General features: G+C 39.1%; 1 protein-coding gene across 1 annotated transcript; it reads right to left on the reverse strand.

The window, feature by feature from the left end:
• Positions 1 to 1,424: 1,424 nt before the first annotated feature.
• LOC149705440 (uncharacterized) lies at positions 1,425 to 2,102 on the reverse strand. The gene is made up of 2 exons (XM_089864055.1): positions 1,665 to 2,102; positions 1,425 to 1,606 (listed from the first exon to the last, which is right to left on the reverse strand). The coding sequence occupies exon 1, from the start codon at positions 2,094 to 2,096 to the stop codon at positions 1,731 to 1,733; it is 366 nt and encodes a 121-aa protein (XP_089720181.1). The 5' UTR covers positions 2,097 to 2,102; the 3' UTR covers positions 1,425 to 1,606; positions 1,665 to 1,730.
• Between the last annotated feature and the right edge of the window lie 14,160 nt (positions 2,103 to 16,262).

Here is a 16,262-nt window from a genome sequence, read left to right on the forward strand (position 1 = left end):
GAATTTCTGTCTACTGCGCCAGCGACCCGGGTTCGATTCCCGGGTCTGACCTGAAAAATTTTTTAATTCAAATTAAATCTCTAACCGAGCCCAGTAACCCTTATGGGTGGGTTGTGGTAAAATAAAGTTCCTTTTAAGCTAAAATCTGACGATAACGAAAGCGAAAACTCCGGCCACATATACTACTACTACTACTACTACGGCTCGGGTCAAACTAAGAACCCTCATCGTATACTACGATGTGGCTAAAAACAACAGTATTTGAAACGAGGGTCTAGTCGCCGCTGATTACTCGCGATTCCTGTTTGAATTCCAGTGAATCCCGTTGATTTTTTGGTGAATGCCGTGAATATCGCTGGATTCTTCGTGAATTTCGATGAATACAGTGATTATTTCTATTTCAACTGATTATGATTTTTCTTTTGGATTTTCGAATTCCTCGATTGATTATCTGTCATTATTTCACGAAAGGTGTGATTATCGAGGTGGTTATAAAAGATTACTAGTAAATCATGTGATTGTTTCTGATTTTCTCAAGGTTTCACGAGATTTCCAGTGATTATAGGAGATTTCTCATTACCTTTGATTACACACAAAAATTATTGTGATTACTAATGTTTTTCTAGGAATTCTAGTAATCAAGTAATCGATTTCTTCGGTTCTGTACACCTGATTATTCAAGTGACCCCTCGATTTGAAATGTAGGATAAAAATGTATATTTCTCTTGTAAACTCTATACATATATCCAGGGTTGGCCAAATTACTAAATGGCAATTACAAATTACAAATTACAATTGTAATTTGTTATTCAATTACATTTTTTCTGAACTTAATTGTAATTGAACAAATATTGCAATTTGAAATTGGTATTTTGTAATTGACGTTTTTAAAACGTTGAAAAAGTAATTCAATTTCATTAGTCAATTACAATTACAAATATGCAAACAAATGCTGAGGTAGTATGAATCAGATTCTCTGACTGAAATGTATCATCTTAAGTGGGTATTAATTTTGTACAGCAAAAGGCTAGGTTGAATAACTTCTTTGCAGTGTAAGCTACATTTGAACGCAATGAACAGTAAATATTTTTCTCACGGTAGCTCTTGGGGTTCGAGGAGAGGGTAAGTTACCATATTGAAAAAAACCTTGGTTTTCAATTGCCTTCATGATTTGTATTTTTGTGATGTGACTGTCTGACTGATTTCGTAATTTAATTACGGATCTCTTGTTTATGGTACGGATTTCGTGATTTTTTTATTTTCATGAATGATTTCGGATGAGTTTGTAGTTAACTAGTTTCTAGTGGTAGTTGTCAAAAATGTGATTTCGCGAGAAGCGTATGGCATATCGTTGAATGACCGACCCCTCGAGCCTGCTACTTTCCGCTCTGGGTAAGGGACCGTTACATTAGAGACGAGGTACTTTCGGTAACTCCTCTCTCTTCTTCACAATTTGCTTACCAAAAAGGTAAATCAACTGAGACGGCCCTTCACGGCCTCACGAATTGCCTGGACAGGGCATTCGAGTTTCAGGAAATTTCACTGGCCGTCTTCCTCGATATTGAGGGGGCCTTTGACAAGGTCTCTAGCTCGGTTATTACTGAAGCTGTTAAGAGATTTGGCATCAGCGACACTCTTGGCCGTTGGATCAAGTCCATGCTTACCGACCGCGAGGTGTCGGCGTCCCTCCTTGGGGACTCTCTAGGGGTGACTACCAGCCGGGGCTGCCCTCAGGGTGGAGTGCTCTCCCCCCCATGTTGTGGTGCCTGGTGGTGGACGAACTCTTGGAGAGACTCGGGGGTGCTGGGGGCTGTAGCTGCTTCGGGTATGCGGACGATGTAGCAATAGTCTTTACCGGGAAGTTCCCGGATACTGTCACCACACTTATGAGATCTGCTCTCTCTAGCGTGGAGCAATGGTGTCAGGCGGTTAACCTTTCCGTTAATCCTGATAAAACTGTCCTTGTTCCGTTTACGAGGAAGAATACTAAGGATCTGTTCAATGATATCTCCTTCTTTGGCCAGGTCCTGACAAAGTCCTCCGAGGTAAAATACCTGGGGGTGACCTTTGACTGCAGACTCACATGGAAGTCGCATCTTGATCGGTGTATCAAGAAGGCCAAGATGCTTTTCTGGAGGACCAGGAGCTCAGTCGGCCAGACTTGGGGCCTCAACCCCAAGGCTGTACACTGGCTCTATACTGGGATCATCAGACCCATACTATCTTACGGGGCACTTGTCTGGTGGACAAGGGTCCGGCTGAAGACGGTGCAGGCTGCCCTGCGCAAGCTTCAAAGGCTTGCCTGCATTGGTGTTACAGGGGCCATGAGATCGACCCCAACTGCTTCCCTGGAGGTGCTTCTTGACATGCTACCTCTTCATCTTTTCATTGAGGAGGAGGCTGTCATGGGGGCCTACAGGCTCCACATTAATGGCTGTTGGGTTCCAAGACTTTGGGATTACAGCCATACGAAGCTCTTTCGGGAGTACGCTGCACTTGAGCCGTCGTTAACGATGTGCTCTGACAAAACCGTTACCAGCTTTGATTTCACTAAGCCATTCAGCATCCACTTTCCCAGTCGGGCCGAGTGGACTAACCTGCTGCCTCTTGGCACTGGGGGTGAAACTATTTGGTTCACCGATGGTTCCAAGACTGATTCCGGCGCTGGCGCCGGTTATTACTGCCAAACTACAAGGGTCGGTTTTTCTGCTTGCCTGGGCACCTTTGCTAGTGTGTTCCAAGCGGAAATTGCCGCGATCTGTTATTGCGCAGACTACTGCATTAACAAAGGGTATAACGGACGGACTGTGAGGATCTATTCTGACAGTCAGGCCGCCCTGAATGCGCTGGACCAGTGTCAGATTACCTCTCAACTGGTGCGTAGCTGCCTTGATCTGCTAGCGCAACTGGCGTCCTGCAACAGGGTTCTGTTGTACTGGGTGCCAGGGCATAGCGGTTATTATGGCAATGAGCAAGCCGATAGATTTGCGAAAAGGGGCGCGGAGGCCAAGCTCTTGGGGCCGGAGCCGGCCGTCCCCATCCCCTACGGGCATGTCAAACGGAGCCTGCATGACAGGATGACTGTCATACAAAACCAGCTCTGGCATGACATGGATGGCCAGAGACAGACAAAACAGTTAGTCAATGGTCCCTGCAGGTCTCGTGCTAGAGACCTAATTTCGCTCAGCAGATGGGATATTAGGCTGGCCACCGGTCTTCTGACCGGACACTGTCGGCTAAATAGGCACCTCCATCTGATGGGTCTTGCTGACGACCCCCTCTGCAGGTCGTGCCAGGAGCAGGAAGAAACATCCGCTCACGTACTTTGCGAGTGCGACTTCTTCGCCTCGCTTAGACTAGAACATTTTGATTCACACACTGTGGAGCCCTCGCGGGTCTCCTCTTTTACGGTGGAGCGAATTCTTCGCTACGCTGCGGCTACGGGCCTATTCAAGGCCTGATTCTGAGGTTGCACAATATGCCTTTGGCATCGGTGCTAGGGCGTGAGCCCCGCCTCATCAACAATAATAATAATAATAATAATAATAAGGGACCGTCCATAAACTACGTCACGCGAAAAAAAGCATTTTCTGACCCCCCCGTCCCCCCAGATCAAGCTTCGTCACGCTTTTTTCAGACCCCTCCCCTAAAAACCACGTCACATTTCTTTAACCCCCCCCGCACTATGATTTGTCTTAATTTACAAATTTAATTTGATTAATTTCTTGAGTGATATGCCACCATCTCAGAAATATTTTGCTTGGCTGAAAATTCAAGTTCTCTTCCGTTTTAAGCTTTTTTTCCCTCTGATTGACCTTTAGAATTTTAAAGTCTGGATGTGCTTTTTATAAGCTTCAAAAAAGTTCCATAAAGCTTAGTTAAAGGGGCACACTTTTTAGGTTTCGACACAGTCACCGAAAACAGACTAATCGAGCTTGAGATTTAGAAAATTTGCCAAAGAATCGAAACCATTTCAATCGGCAGGGGGATTTGATTCATCCTCACAAATAATAGGGGCGAATAAACAAAGACATAAGAGAGTTTACGCTGTTTATTTTAAATGAGCTATTTAAATTGGCTATATAAAGGTGTAAATAGTAGATAATTGCTTAAATTTTCTACTATTTAAGCGATGATGGAATAACAATTTTGGTCAATCGGCCTCTTACTGACTTCGTGACAAAATCAATGCTAAATTTGACGTCACCCATCGAAGAACCCCTCCCTTCCCCTTGTCACGGACCGTCACAAATTTAGAAACCCCCTCCCCCATAAGAGTGTGACGTAGTTTACGGACGGTCCCTAACTTTCTATTGCATTGGCATTCCTCACTGAGTCCGAGTCACTGTTCAATGTTGAACTAATATTTTCTCCAAAGATTATATTTATTTTTCAACTGCAATTGATACCAAGACCAATTCAGAATTTTTGCATTCATTTGATCTGACTCCACTGATGGTACATAATTTTCCCCATGATAAGCAATCTTTGTAAAGTATAATACCCCATTACTACGGCTTTTCAATTACGCAAAAATGGCCCTTAAAACACAACGATGAACACTCCCCAATAGAAATTTTGAATTAAATACATTGTTGAAAGTCAACAGATTATATTTGTTTTTATTTTTGATAATTCGCGAGTTAACTCACAAATTAAATGCAACTTATTAATTTGTTTTTTCAATTTCAAATATAATTCAATTAATAATTTGTAATTTATAAATTGTAATTGAGTCTCTTACAAATATGTAATTGTAATTTATAATTTGTAATTGAGTTTATCACAAATATGCAATTGTAATTTAAAATTTGTAATTGAATGATTCAGAATTTGTAATTGTAATTCGTAATTTGTAATTTAAGGGTCATGTAATTTGGCCAACCCTGTAAATAGTGCGCCACTTTTGTTATCGACAAAATAAATTGGCGCCTATTTTCCATGATACCGTAAATTTAATTGGTTTTTAAACCAAAATATTTTAATCTTTTCCAAATTATCTTGTTTATTGCCACCTTTCCCCAAATTATTCCGAATTAGCATGTTTATTTTTGTTTCGTTTTAGGGCGTGGCCAATCGAGATAGTTAAAGGTTAACGATGTTAATAACCGCCTTTACACTACTCTTTGCACCCGTTTGAAAGTTTTTTAAACTTCATTGTTAAACATAAATTATTTTTATAACAAAATGCAATAATTTCTTCACTAACGTTGTTTTATTTTATTATTCCTTTCTTTCTTTTCAGCGCTTACTGAGAACAAGGCTGAGAAACTGGATGACATGGAGACAAAATGTTAATAATGCCTTTTCATATTTTTACGATGATCAGCTTAATGAGTTATAGATTTGACACAATCGTGATGAAATACAGCCATATAGGCCTATATTCAATAACTTTACTACGTGTATATCCACGTACAAAGACACTAGAGTGATGTCACATCATAAGTTTATTATACCGCTGCCAATAATGAAGGCTTGTGCCCGGCAGTTTCAAAGGGGGCGGCTTTTAAGAAACGCGACTTCTTATTTTCTCTCTATTTTACCGCGACATGGCATTGCTAGGTGGACCTAAACGCGCGCCAAAATTAATATTTCAAAAACAAAGCGCGCGAAAATGAACATTCAAACTTGCAAGCTTAATAAAATGAAAATTTAAAATTCCAAGCGCGAAAAAATGAATATTTTAAATTCCCTAAGTCCAGTATTTCGTCAACTTAAATGGTCAAACGATAAATAAAAATCGGCGTCGCGCGCAGGACTTGATTTACGTTGGCAACGATTACACAAAAAAAATTTCTCCAGAGAAAATCTATTTTCACGCTATAGGATTTGCAACTCCCTAAAATATCGAGATTTTAGGTTCTGTATTTCTTTCGTCAGCTGTCTGCAGGCGCAAAGCTAAGTTATAGATGAACGCTAACCCGTTCCAACATTGAGAACTAGCTGTGCGCTTGCTGACAACCGAAGCTGAAACAGTTTATACAGAATACGCTGCCGTCGGAGATAGGAAGTGTCCAATCATATATCGTGAAAACAGATTTTCTAAGGCGCATGCTTTACCCATCGCCTTACCATAGCTTCCAAAATCAGTTAATGTAAAAACTAAACCAGTTTTAACATGTTCCTCTACCGTTTTGTTCCAAATTCCCTGTTGTCCTCAAAATGCTTCTTCAATGCTCATGCAATTGTTATGGGTTAAATTATTTTTCATATTTCTGTGCTTAATTTCAAGTTACTTTTGTCCTTTGGAGAAACATGGAAACAGAATTTAGCTTTTTAAAAGTTTTTCTTTCATTTTCACTGGTTTAAAGGGGCCGACCCCTCTTCTTTTTTACGCACACGCTACGCTAAGCTCTATGTCGAAGCATGGAAGAACTAGGCGAGTCTTCCTTGGTCGAAGATCGTCGTTGTCCCACTGTCCGACCAGCCCCTTTAAACAACGAAAACCAAAAAACACCTTTCCTCCCATAGAAAGGCAAATAAGTTTTAATTAAAAAGTCAATGTGGGAAACTTATTCAACTTTCCACTTTAATATGAAACATTATGCACATTTGATTTAAAGGTTTTTCTGAATTAGAAATAATTTTTGGCAGAAAAATGTTTCTCACGTTGACAAGCATGTTGAAACTGGAAGCCTTCGAATTTCCTACCGATAACGCGGGATACACGCTCATATATATTGTTTGGGCCAAATTTGTTTTTATTTTATTGTTTACCTGTTAATTATACAAGTTCAATAATTTAATGCAGCTCCGCCCAGAGAGGAAAAAATATGAATGCAATTCCGCGACCTCGTACGTGTCAAATTTGTTTTTATTTTATTGTTTACCTGTTAGTTATACAAGTTCAATAATTTAATGCAGCTCCGCCCAGAGAGGAAAAAAATTTGAATTCAATTCCGTGACCTCGGACGTGTCAAATTTGTTTTTATTTTATTGTTTACCTGTTAATTATACAAGTTCAATAATTTCATGCACCCAGAGAGGAAAAAAATTTAATGCAATACCGCGACCTCGTACGTGTCAAATTTGTTTTTATTTTATTGTTTACCTGTTAATTATAAAAGTTCAATAATTTAATGCAGCTCCGCCCAGAGAGGAAACAAATTTGAATGCAATTCCGCGACCTCGTATGTGTCAAATTTGTTTTTATATTATTGTTTACCTGTTAATTATAAAAGTTTAATGCAGCTCCGCCCAGAGGGGAAGAAAATTTGAATGCAATTACGCTACCTCGTACGTGTCAAATTTTTTTTATTGTTTACCTGTTAATTATACAAGTTCAATAATTTAATGCAGCTCCGCCCAGAGAGGAAACAAATTCTTATAAGGATATTCCGCGACCTCGTACGTGTCAAATTTGTTTTTATTTTATTGTTTACCAGTTAATTATACAAGTTCAATAATTTAATGCAGCTCCGCCCAGAGAGGAAGAAATTTGAATGCAATTCCGCGACCTCGTACGTGTCAAATTTGTTTTTATTTTATTGTTTACCTGTTAATTATACAAGTTCAATAATTTAATGCAGCTCCGCCCAGAGAGGAAAAAAATTTGAATGCAATTACGCTACCTCGTACGTGTCAAATTTTTTTTTATTGTTTACCTGTTAATTATACAAGTTCAATAATTTAATGCAGCTCCGCCCAGAGAGGAAACAAATTCTTATAAGGATATTCCGCGACCTCGTACGTGTCAAATTTGTTTTTATTTTATTGTTTACCTGTTAATTATACAAGTTCAATAATTTAATGCAGCTCCGCCCAGAGAGGAAAAAAATTTGAATGCAATTACGCTACCTCGTACGTGTCAAATTTGTTTTTATTTTATTGTTTACCTGTCAATTATACAAGTTCAATAATTTAATGTAGCTCCGCCCAGAGAGGAAACAAATTCTTATAAGGATATTCCGCGACCTCGTACGTGTCAAATTTGTTTTCATTTTATTGTTTACGTCTGAATACAGATAACTTCATTTTCCTTTTCACCCTTCCTTTAACAATTTGTGCGTGAAAAAAAATTAACTTTCGCACGATCTTCAAAAACATGGTTTTTTTAACTGAACTAATAATTTCACATTACAGACAAATTAAAACCTGGGGTGCACAAATTAAAACATGGAGCGGTTGTGGAGTATGTGGAAAACTTCATTCCCGATTTAAATTCGATGAACTGAAAAAGGAACTAGAAAACCTTTACGATAACGTAAAATTGCCCAGAAAAGCGTTTTACGTCTGTTCAAATTTCGAATATTCTCAATATTCTTATGGCAGGGTCCGGCATTTAAGTTTAAAGTATTCGCCCAAGACTGTTTTAGTTTTGAAAAAGTTAGTGGAAAAAAAAACTGGCGTTCAATTTAATGCCGCGGTAGTAAATCTCTACAGAAATGGCAGGGATTCTGTTGAATGTCACGCGGATGACGAAGAAGGAATTCATTCCGTTATTGCCTCCTTATCTTTTGGAGGGACGAGAGAATTTCAGATGAAGCCAAATTCATCGAAATACCCTACAAAGTCAGTTGATTTGACCCATGGATCCTTTCTTTTGATGAGAGGGTCCTGTCAGCAAACTTGGCAACACTGTGTACCAAGAGTTGCTGGTCTCGATTATTCGAAAGAAAGGATCAACATTACTTTTCGTTTCATGGAGAACATAAAGAAAAATTCAATCGTGAAAAATCCTCCATGTATCCCAAAGTAATGGCAAATCAACTGACTTTGGTATTTCGATCAATTTGGTCCAGTCTGAAAAGTTCTCTTGCCTCTTTAAAAATAGGGAGCAATAACGGAATGAACCCCTTCATGACATCCAATCAATGTAATCACTGTCATTTCTGAAGAGATTTACTACTATTAATAACATATTAATTAAATACAGAAAATAAAATAAAAAATTAAAATAATTATTAACATATTAATTTAAGACAATTAAAAAACAATAGTGTTTTTCGCTCAAACTGTGTAATTGTGATTTTTTCAAAAATAGTTTTAGATACTTTCAGGGATCCACGTAATTTTAGAAGCAAGAATAGAGTACCGTTACTTTAAATTATCTTATTGGCTCACTTAAACTAAAATAAGTAATTCAACTATGCTGACAGGACGGCGAAAAATAAGTAATTCCTTTTTCGCCTTTAGCGCTATAACCCGCCTTTTCTTTCATGCCCCCCGTCCCGGGGAAGGGACTCGTGGACTTTTAACGCCCGCCCAAATTACCCTGTTCCAGGGCCTGTTCTTTATTCGCGCTTGTAAAATACTTGGATCCATGTACTTTCAGTGCCGAACCTCCAGGGGTAAAATAATAATTTAATTCCTACGGACCCCTGTAAAACTCCTACCCGCAAAACACCAAAGCTACTACTTGTGAGCAATTACTTGCTCCTCCCTGATTTAAAAGGGATTCACCTAGGTGAAAAGTTAATAAATATTCATTCATTCATTCACGATAATCTTTGAAAAGTTATTTTTTGTTTCAGGCTTGGCGAAATAGTACTATAGGTTTAATCGTAATTCTTTTATTAAAATTTATCAACGTTTCATCGAAGCAGACAGGTTTTGGATGAATATCACGTTAATTATGCTAAAATAAAAATATAATAAATGATGGAGTATGGTTCCAGAGTGCTGAATTAGTATACGAAATGATATTGATATTGATATTTTTGATGCAACGTTAGTGGTAGTTTTTAGGACTGTCCGAGTATTCGAAAGATCGAATATTATTCGAAAATTTCTAATCGAGTATTCGATTGGAAATTTCACTATTCGCACACCCCTATTCCTTGGCGAACGTTCAGTATTTCACTTCATACTTTTATATGAGCTTTAGATTTCGCGCCTATTCCCATGTTTTCGCTTTCATTAATAACAAATATAGGGGTTAATCAGTCTAAATTCGTACACTTTTTTCAAATAGCCTTCTCAAGATGCTTCTGGGCTATTGCAAATAATATTTTACTGTAAACACAATGTTTTAAGGGGGTTTTTATAGACTTTTTGTCTAGCCTACACCCGTAAATTTTTCTATACTGCCATACTTCCGTCTCTATAGAAGACATTTCTTTGCCTATAAAGATCAGTTGGAATTTATTATGACAGTGTTAGCAAAGGCAGAGAAAAATTATAAACCCCCATATGTTTAATAACTTCAAGGGTTGACATTTATCACGGCGGCTGGAACTTTGGTTGGAGAGGGGGGAAGATCGCTGAGAGGAAAAAAAAACATGGAGAAAATAAAATGTCTAACCCAGTCTTTTACCTCCTCCCTACTGGCGACGATTTAGGAAGCGTCCACCGGGAGCAGCACTGTAGGTATAATTTACAGCCAATAGAGTGGTAGAATTCAGTATGGTTAAAATTTCAAATCCGCGAGAGCGGCGAGACGACCGCAACGGACTTTCACCATTTCACGGTTTTCACCCCGCTTTGTCGGTTAGGCAGCAGGCTTGAGCAAGTTAGAGCATTTCAAGAAATAACGTTTGGACATTGGGATCATTTAATTCCGCTTTCACGAAGACAGGTTACTAATTAACTGGAGATAGTGGATACTTTCAAGTTAAAATTAAAATTTTCCATGGACGTTGAAACACTATCATTCATGATTGGCGAAGGTAAGTAACTAATTCCTAATTACTTTCCTATAGATAAGTCAATATTTACAGGTTTAATGCAAATCTCTACTGGACCTTACAAAGGTGGGTAACTTAATCAAAATTAATTTTCCTAGAGATAAGTCTATATTTACAGGTTTAATGCAAATCTCTACTGGACCTTACAAAGGTGGGTTACTTAATCAAAATTAATTTTCCTAGAGATAAGTCTATATTTACAGGTTTAATGCAAATATCCACTGGACCTTACAAAGGCGGGTTACTTAATCAAAATTAATTTTCCTAGAGATAGGTCTATATTTACAGGTTTAATGCAAATATCCACTGGACCTTACAAAGGTTGGTTACTTAATCAAAAGGCTGCTTCTATTTAGGCCCAATTTTTGGGCTTAAATAGCCGGGGACGCTATTTAGGCCCAAATTTTGGGCTTAAATAGTGAATATGGTTTGATGAGCTATTTATGCCCAAATTTTGCCCCCCCCTACTTAGTACTTTTCAACACGGCTTCCTCAGTGGGCGCTCTGTGGAGTCGAATCTCCTCTCTGCCTTTTCTACTTGGTTAAACGCGTTCGATGAAGGTAACCAGGTAGATGTCATTTATCTCGACATCGCGAAGGCGTTTGACTCGGTTCCCCACCAGCGCCTTTTGGCTAAGTTACAATCTCTAGGCATATCTAACAATATTCACCGGTGGGTCCAATCATACCTCCTTCAACGCACCCAAGCGGTACGCGTTGGTGAATCCTTAAGTGACCTCCTACCTGTTCCCAGTGGTGTTCCCCAGGGCAGCGTCCTCGGTCCCTTACTATTCCTCATTTATATTAATGACCTACCCTCCCATTTAACTTCTCCGTTATGTCTGTTTGCTGACGATCTCAAAATTTTCCGTGTTATTAAATCGCATGCTGATGTTCGGAGTTTACAATCAGACCTACACCAATTAGAAGCTTGGTCGGCGCGCAATGGCCTCCAATTTAACAGTCAAAAATCCTTGCTCCTTAAAGTTCAAAATTCTCACTTAGACCTAGCATTACCCACCCCTTACTATCTTGGAGGTTCTAACATCCGACGTGTCGATGAGTGTCGGAATTTGGGGGTTCGTGTCTCCCATAATCTGAAATTTCACACCCATGTTAAGCAAGCATGCAGTCGAGCTAACGGTCTCCTAGCAACAATAAAGGCCAATTTCCCACACCTCTCTCCCCGGCTTCTCACACGTATCTTCCACTGCTATGTGCGGCCGTTACTGGAGATTGGAAGCCAAAGAGATATTGCCCTCCTTGATAGTGTCCAAGGTCGTGCTTCCAAGCTCTGTACGTCCCTGCGTCATCTTCCTCGCACCAGCAGATTATCTGCTTTGGGATGGACCCCCCTGTCACTGCGACGTACCTATCTAGACCTCGTCAGTCTCTACAGAGTTCTAAGTAAATCAAACCAGCATTACTTCACCTTGGTTCCCCACTACCATCAAAGGCGCGGCAATAATAGAAAGCTATTCCTTCCCTCTTCCTGCAAGGGCCCCCTGAGACACTCTTTCTTCCGTCGAACCATCCCCATTTGGAACTCCCTCCCTAATGACCTCGTCTCTCAGACATCAATAATTCATTTTAAAACTGGAGTTAAGAAATTTTTGGGCATTTGAGTTCTCACATTATCTAACCTATATTTTATTATTATATTATTGTATTATTATTATATTATTGTATTATTATTATATTATTATCTACCTATATTATATTTGGAGCTGTAAGGCTATACAAGCCCTAGCTCGTCAACCTCACTGGAGCAAAAAAAAAAAAAATAAAATAGCCTATTACTTTATCAGTACTATTTTCGCCCAAAATTTTGGGCCTAATTAGTGCATCTGAGGTATTGAACTACATAGGCCCAAAAATTGGGCTAAAATAGCTTACTAGGAACAATAAACAGCTTAAGCCCAAAATTTGGGCCTAAATAGCCGGTCTCCAACGTCTTACTATTAAGGCCCAAATTTTGGGCTTAAATAGCCTCTATAATGCAGACAGCTATTTAGGCCCAAAAATGTTAGACATACAATTTTAGGCGTAAATAGCAACGGCCGCGCGGCGACGACTATTTAGGCCTAAATTTTGGGCGAAAATAGTATGATGGGTGCAAGCTAGTTATTAAGGCCTACATTTTGGGCCTAAATAGTCTTCGCCGCGCGGCCGTTGCTACTTAGGCCTAAATTTTGGGCGAAAATAGTATGATGGGTGCAAGCTAGTTATTTAGGCCTACATTTTGGGCCTAAATAGTCTTCCCCGCGCGGCCGTTGCTATTTAGGCCCAAAAATTGGGTAGATATAATTTTTAGCCTAAATAGCCAACGTTCTTAGGGTTGATATTTAGGACTAATTTTTTCTCCGATTATACTTTTTGGGCCTAAATAATCGTCACCGCGCGGCCGTTGCTATTTAGGCCCAAAATATTAACGGTCTAGACAGTGGCGTAACGACGTTTGTTGGGCCCGCCCGCAGCCCAGCAATTAGGGCCCGTTCTTGAGTGTCGAGCTTTCAAAAAGTATGAAAGCGTCACGAACGCTACTACTTTTCAATTTCACAATTTATAGCAATGCGCCTTGTTGCCGCTTTTGACTAATTTCTTGCACATACATGTCTCACTCCCCTAATCTGCAATTCAGGTACTCAACTATAATGGAGAATATTTAATACAAAAAAGTAGGATTCTCTTTGCCAAATTATAGCATTATATTGGACCAGATTAATCAAATTATATGATTATACAGGACTCATAAATGATTAGATTTAGAGTGGATTATTTTACTTTTTCAAAACGTAACCTCTAATAAGATTTTAACACCATTGGGGGATAGGATATATATATAACCATTACAACGCGATCCGCTCCATTGGCATTTATTGATCCCGATGTAATTAAAATCTGATCAAACTTTTTTTCGAATCGCGATCGGAGCATTCAGGGGTGAGGAGAAATTTCCACATAAATGGTCATAGATTAACGCAAAGTTTATTCTAAAGCCGTTAGCTGCACCAGAACGACTTCTTAAAGTCGACGCTCAGTTTGAAACAAAATTGATATAGCCCTAGTTCAAATAGGTCTTCGTCTAGAATAAATTAAGAGGGCTGTTCTTTTAGCTATTTTGAGTCAAAAATGTTCTATGAAATTTTTCCGTCCGGGCCACTGATTTCGAGTTATGATTTGAGAGCAATGTCAAGAGGAATAACCCCGGTTCGGGGTATAACTACGCATTTTACGCTAATCTACTTCTGTTCTTAACTATTGACAAGATAAAAGAGATGTAACATTAAAATCTTGGCGAGCCCGCTCACCCCAAAACTTGTCAAGAAAAGGGATAAATTTATGCTTCGAACCCAAGCTACTACCTTAATTGTTCTCGATTCCTATACTCGGGGATGTCGTTCGCTACTTTGGGATTAGGTAGAACAAGAACCGAACCGAAGTAGAAAATAGGAGAGCTTGAGATATCTTATTTAAGCCCTGCGGGGCGCTGACTATGACTAGCCAATGATGGATCATCCGTTATCGAGCTATAGCCTAAAATCCGACACCCTGAATAGACACAAACATAGATCGTACGTAGCTCTTGGAGTTCAGGAACATCCCTAGATGAAATGGTTGAGTGAGATTCTAACCGTAACCATTTCATCTCAGAGGGTACTGTCACTCAAGAGAGAGTCTGGTTTGGTTCTTGTAAGGGATTGTTAATAATTCAAACATGAGATGGTGCTTCTTCAATTTGTATTTGTTTTAATATTACTTTCGAAATTAATAGCCCAACCATTTCATCTAAAAGCCATGATAAGATATTTTTCCCTTAGAGATTATTATGATTAGGTTCAACATCTTAGAAGGGTCGATCGAAGTACTGGTAGATTTGGACTCCATTTTTATAAAAGAAAGCACCGGTGCCCATCCGAGTAAACTGAGACGAGTATAATTTGCTCGATGACAACTCCAAGAACGTGGAATGATTGATTTGAGCGGGAGTTATACGCAGCCTTTAATCCTACTCCCATACCCCCTTAAAAATTAAAAATAGACAACCGCATCTTCAGTAACTCTTTGAGAACTTATTGACGTCTTGTGATTGGTTACTTTCTTAATATTGGGTGCTATGAACTGTCTCGCGCTTTTATTGACTTGAAAATCACGCGGTTTATTTCCTCGTGCGATTTTATAATACGATTTGGCGCGAGATTTTAAATTTTGAAAAAACATTTTAGGCTTAAGTTTATCAAAAATTCTTACGTTAAAGATAAAACCGTGACCATTTTAATCGTTATAAATTGCTTATAGGATGCAATAAGTTCGATTAATTTACCGAAAGTGTTTAATAACAAATATAAAAAGTATAAAATTAATAAAACGAAAGGAAACAAGCATACGGATACTTCTGGAGAAATAAAATTGAGACCCGCGACGATAAAAACAAGGTTAAAAGAAACTAATATAATATAATTAAATTCTAAGCCTATTTTTCTCGATAGATTTGCTAGTTACGGACACAGAAAAAAGGAAAAATTCCAAATCCCAATAATTATTGCCGAAACCGAAAGGCAACAACCTTTACCAACATTTTCAACATTTTTTAAACGAAACCAGCCCGACAAGAGACGAAACAGCGGTGAATTTCAACACTTTGTCCAACCAGATTCGCAAATTCCGGAAAACATGAATAAAGACTCGCCGGAACCCACTCCGAGGAAAGGTCCACAATCGGGGGAAAAGCGCAATCGGTGGCAATTCAAAATCAACTTACAATTACAGTAGAGACGGCTCAAAACGGTAGACAACCAAACAGCAGTGGTGAAAAGGGTAATATGTCAGATGACGAACCGGATGACGAATATATGGATGTTAAGAAACAATTGGCTAGCTCTGAAGCAAAAATTAATATGCTGCTTCGAAATAACAAAGATATGAAACAAGAAATATCCATACTACAAAGCACGGTAATATAACATAACCGTAGTTGTTGTCACTTACCCATTGGCCACACGTCTAAACCTAATAGACCAAAAAAACAATTCTTACAAAGGTTCACGCCCTAATGCAAGAAAACACTCGTCTAGGATCAATTGTTAATTCTAACGAGTCGCCTCTCACCAACTCTCATATGGGTGGATCAATGGCCAATAGTTACGAACCAGTGGTTGTTGAAAGACCACACCACCACCACTCCCCCATAGTTCCTCTAACGACTAATCCCTACGTTAGCGAAGGGTTATTGACATGCGCCGCCCCCAGGAGGTCATCTCCAAGGGGTTCATCAAATCATCAAAGACCCCAGTCAATGTACGAAGCCAGGGAAAGGCACCCTCAATTGGGACATACTTGAGGCGGATCGAGTTATAATAGTCAAACTGGTTGTTGTCCACCTTACGGTTATTCTTTACCCAGAGATGACAGTGGAATTTTAAGACCACGTTTAAGACCTTTTTTTTGTGGTACCATGAAGGTAATTTGTTTTTGGCTTCTAGGGTCCCACTCTAGTCTATCCTCTCGCAATAGCGGGGATTACGATAACGCTTCCAGTTACCTTAATAGTAATAATAGGTCAGTTTTACTGACAAACTCGGAACCAAAACTAGCAGCTCTCACGTCGAGAGTAAACAACCTGATTCAAATTTA

The sequence above is a fragment of the Phalangium opilio genome, unplaced genomic scaffold, assembly GCF_054372755.1.
Source record: "Phalangium opilio isolate 3A_F unplaced genomic scaffold, DU_Popi_V2 ptg000013l_1, whole genome shotgun sequence".
Lineage (NCBI taxonomy): Eukaryota > Metazoa > Arthropoda > Arachnida > Opiliones > Phalangiidae > Phalangium > Phalangium opilio.

Coding starts and splice junctions, on each gene's coding strand:
- LOC149705440 (XM_089864055.1), bottom strand. CDS start 2,096: ATGCGACTTCCATGTGAGTCTGCAGTCAAAGGTCACCCCCAGGTATTT.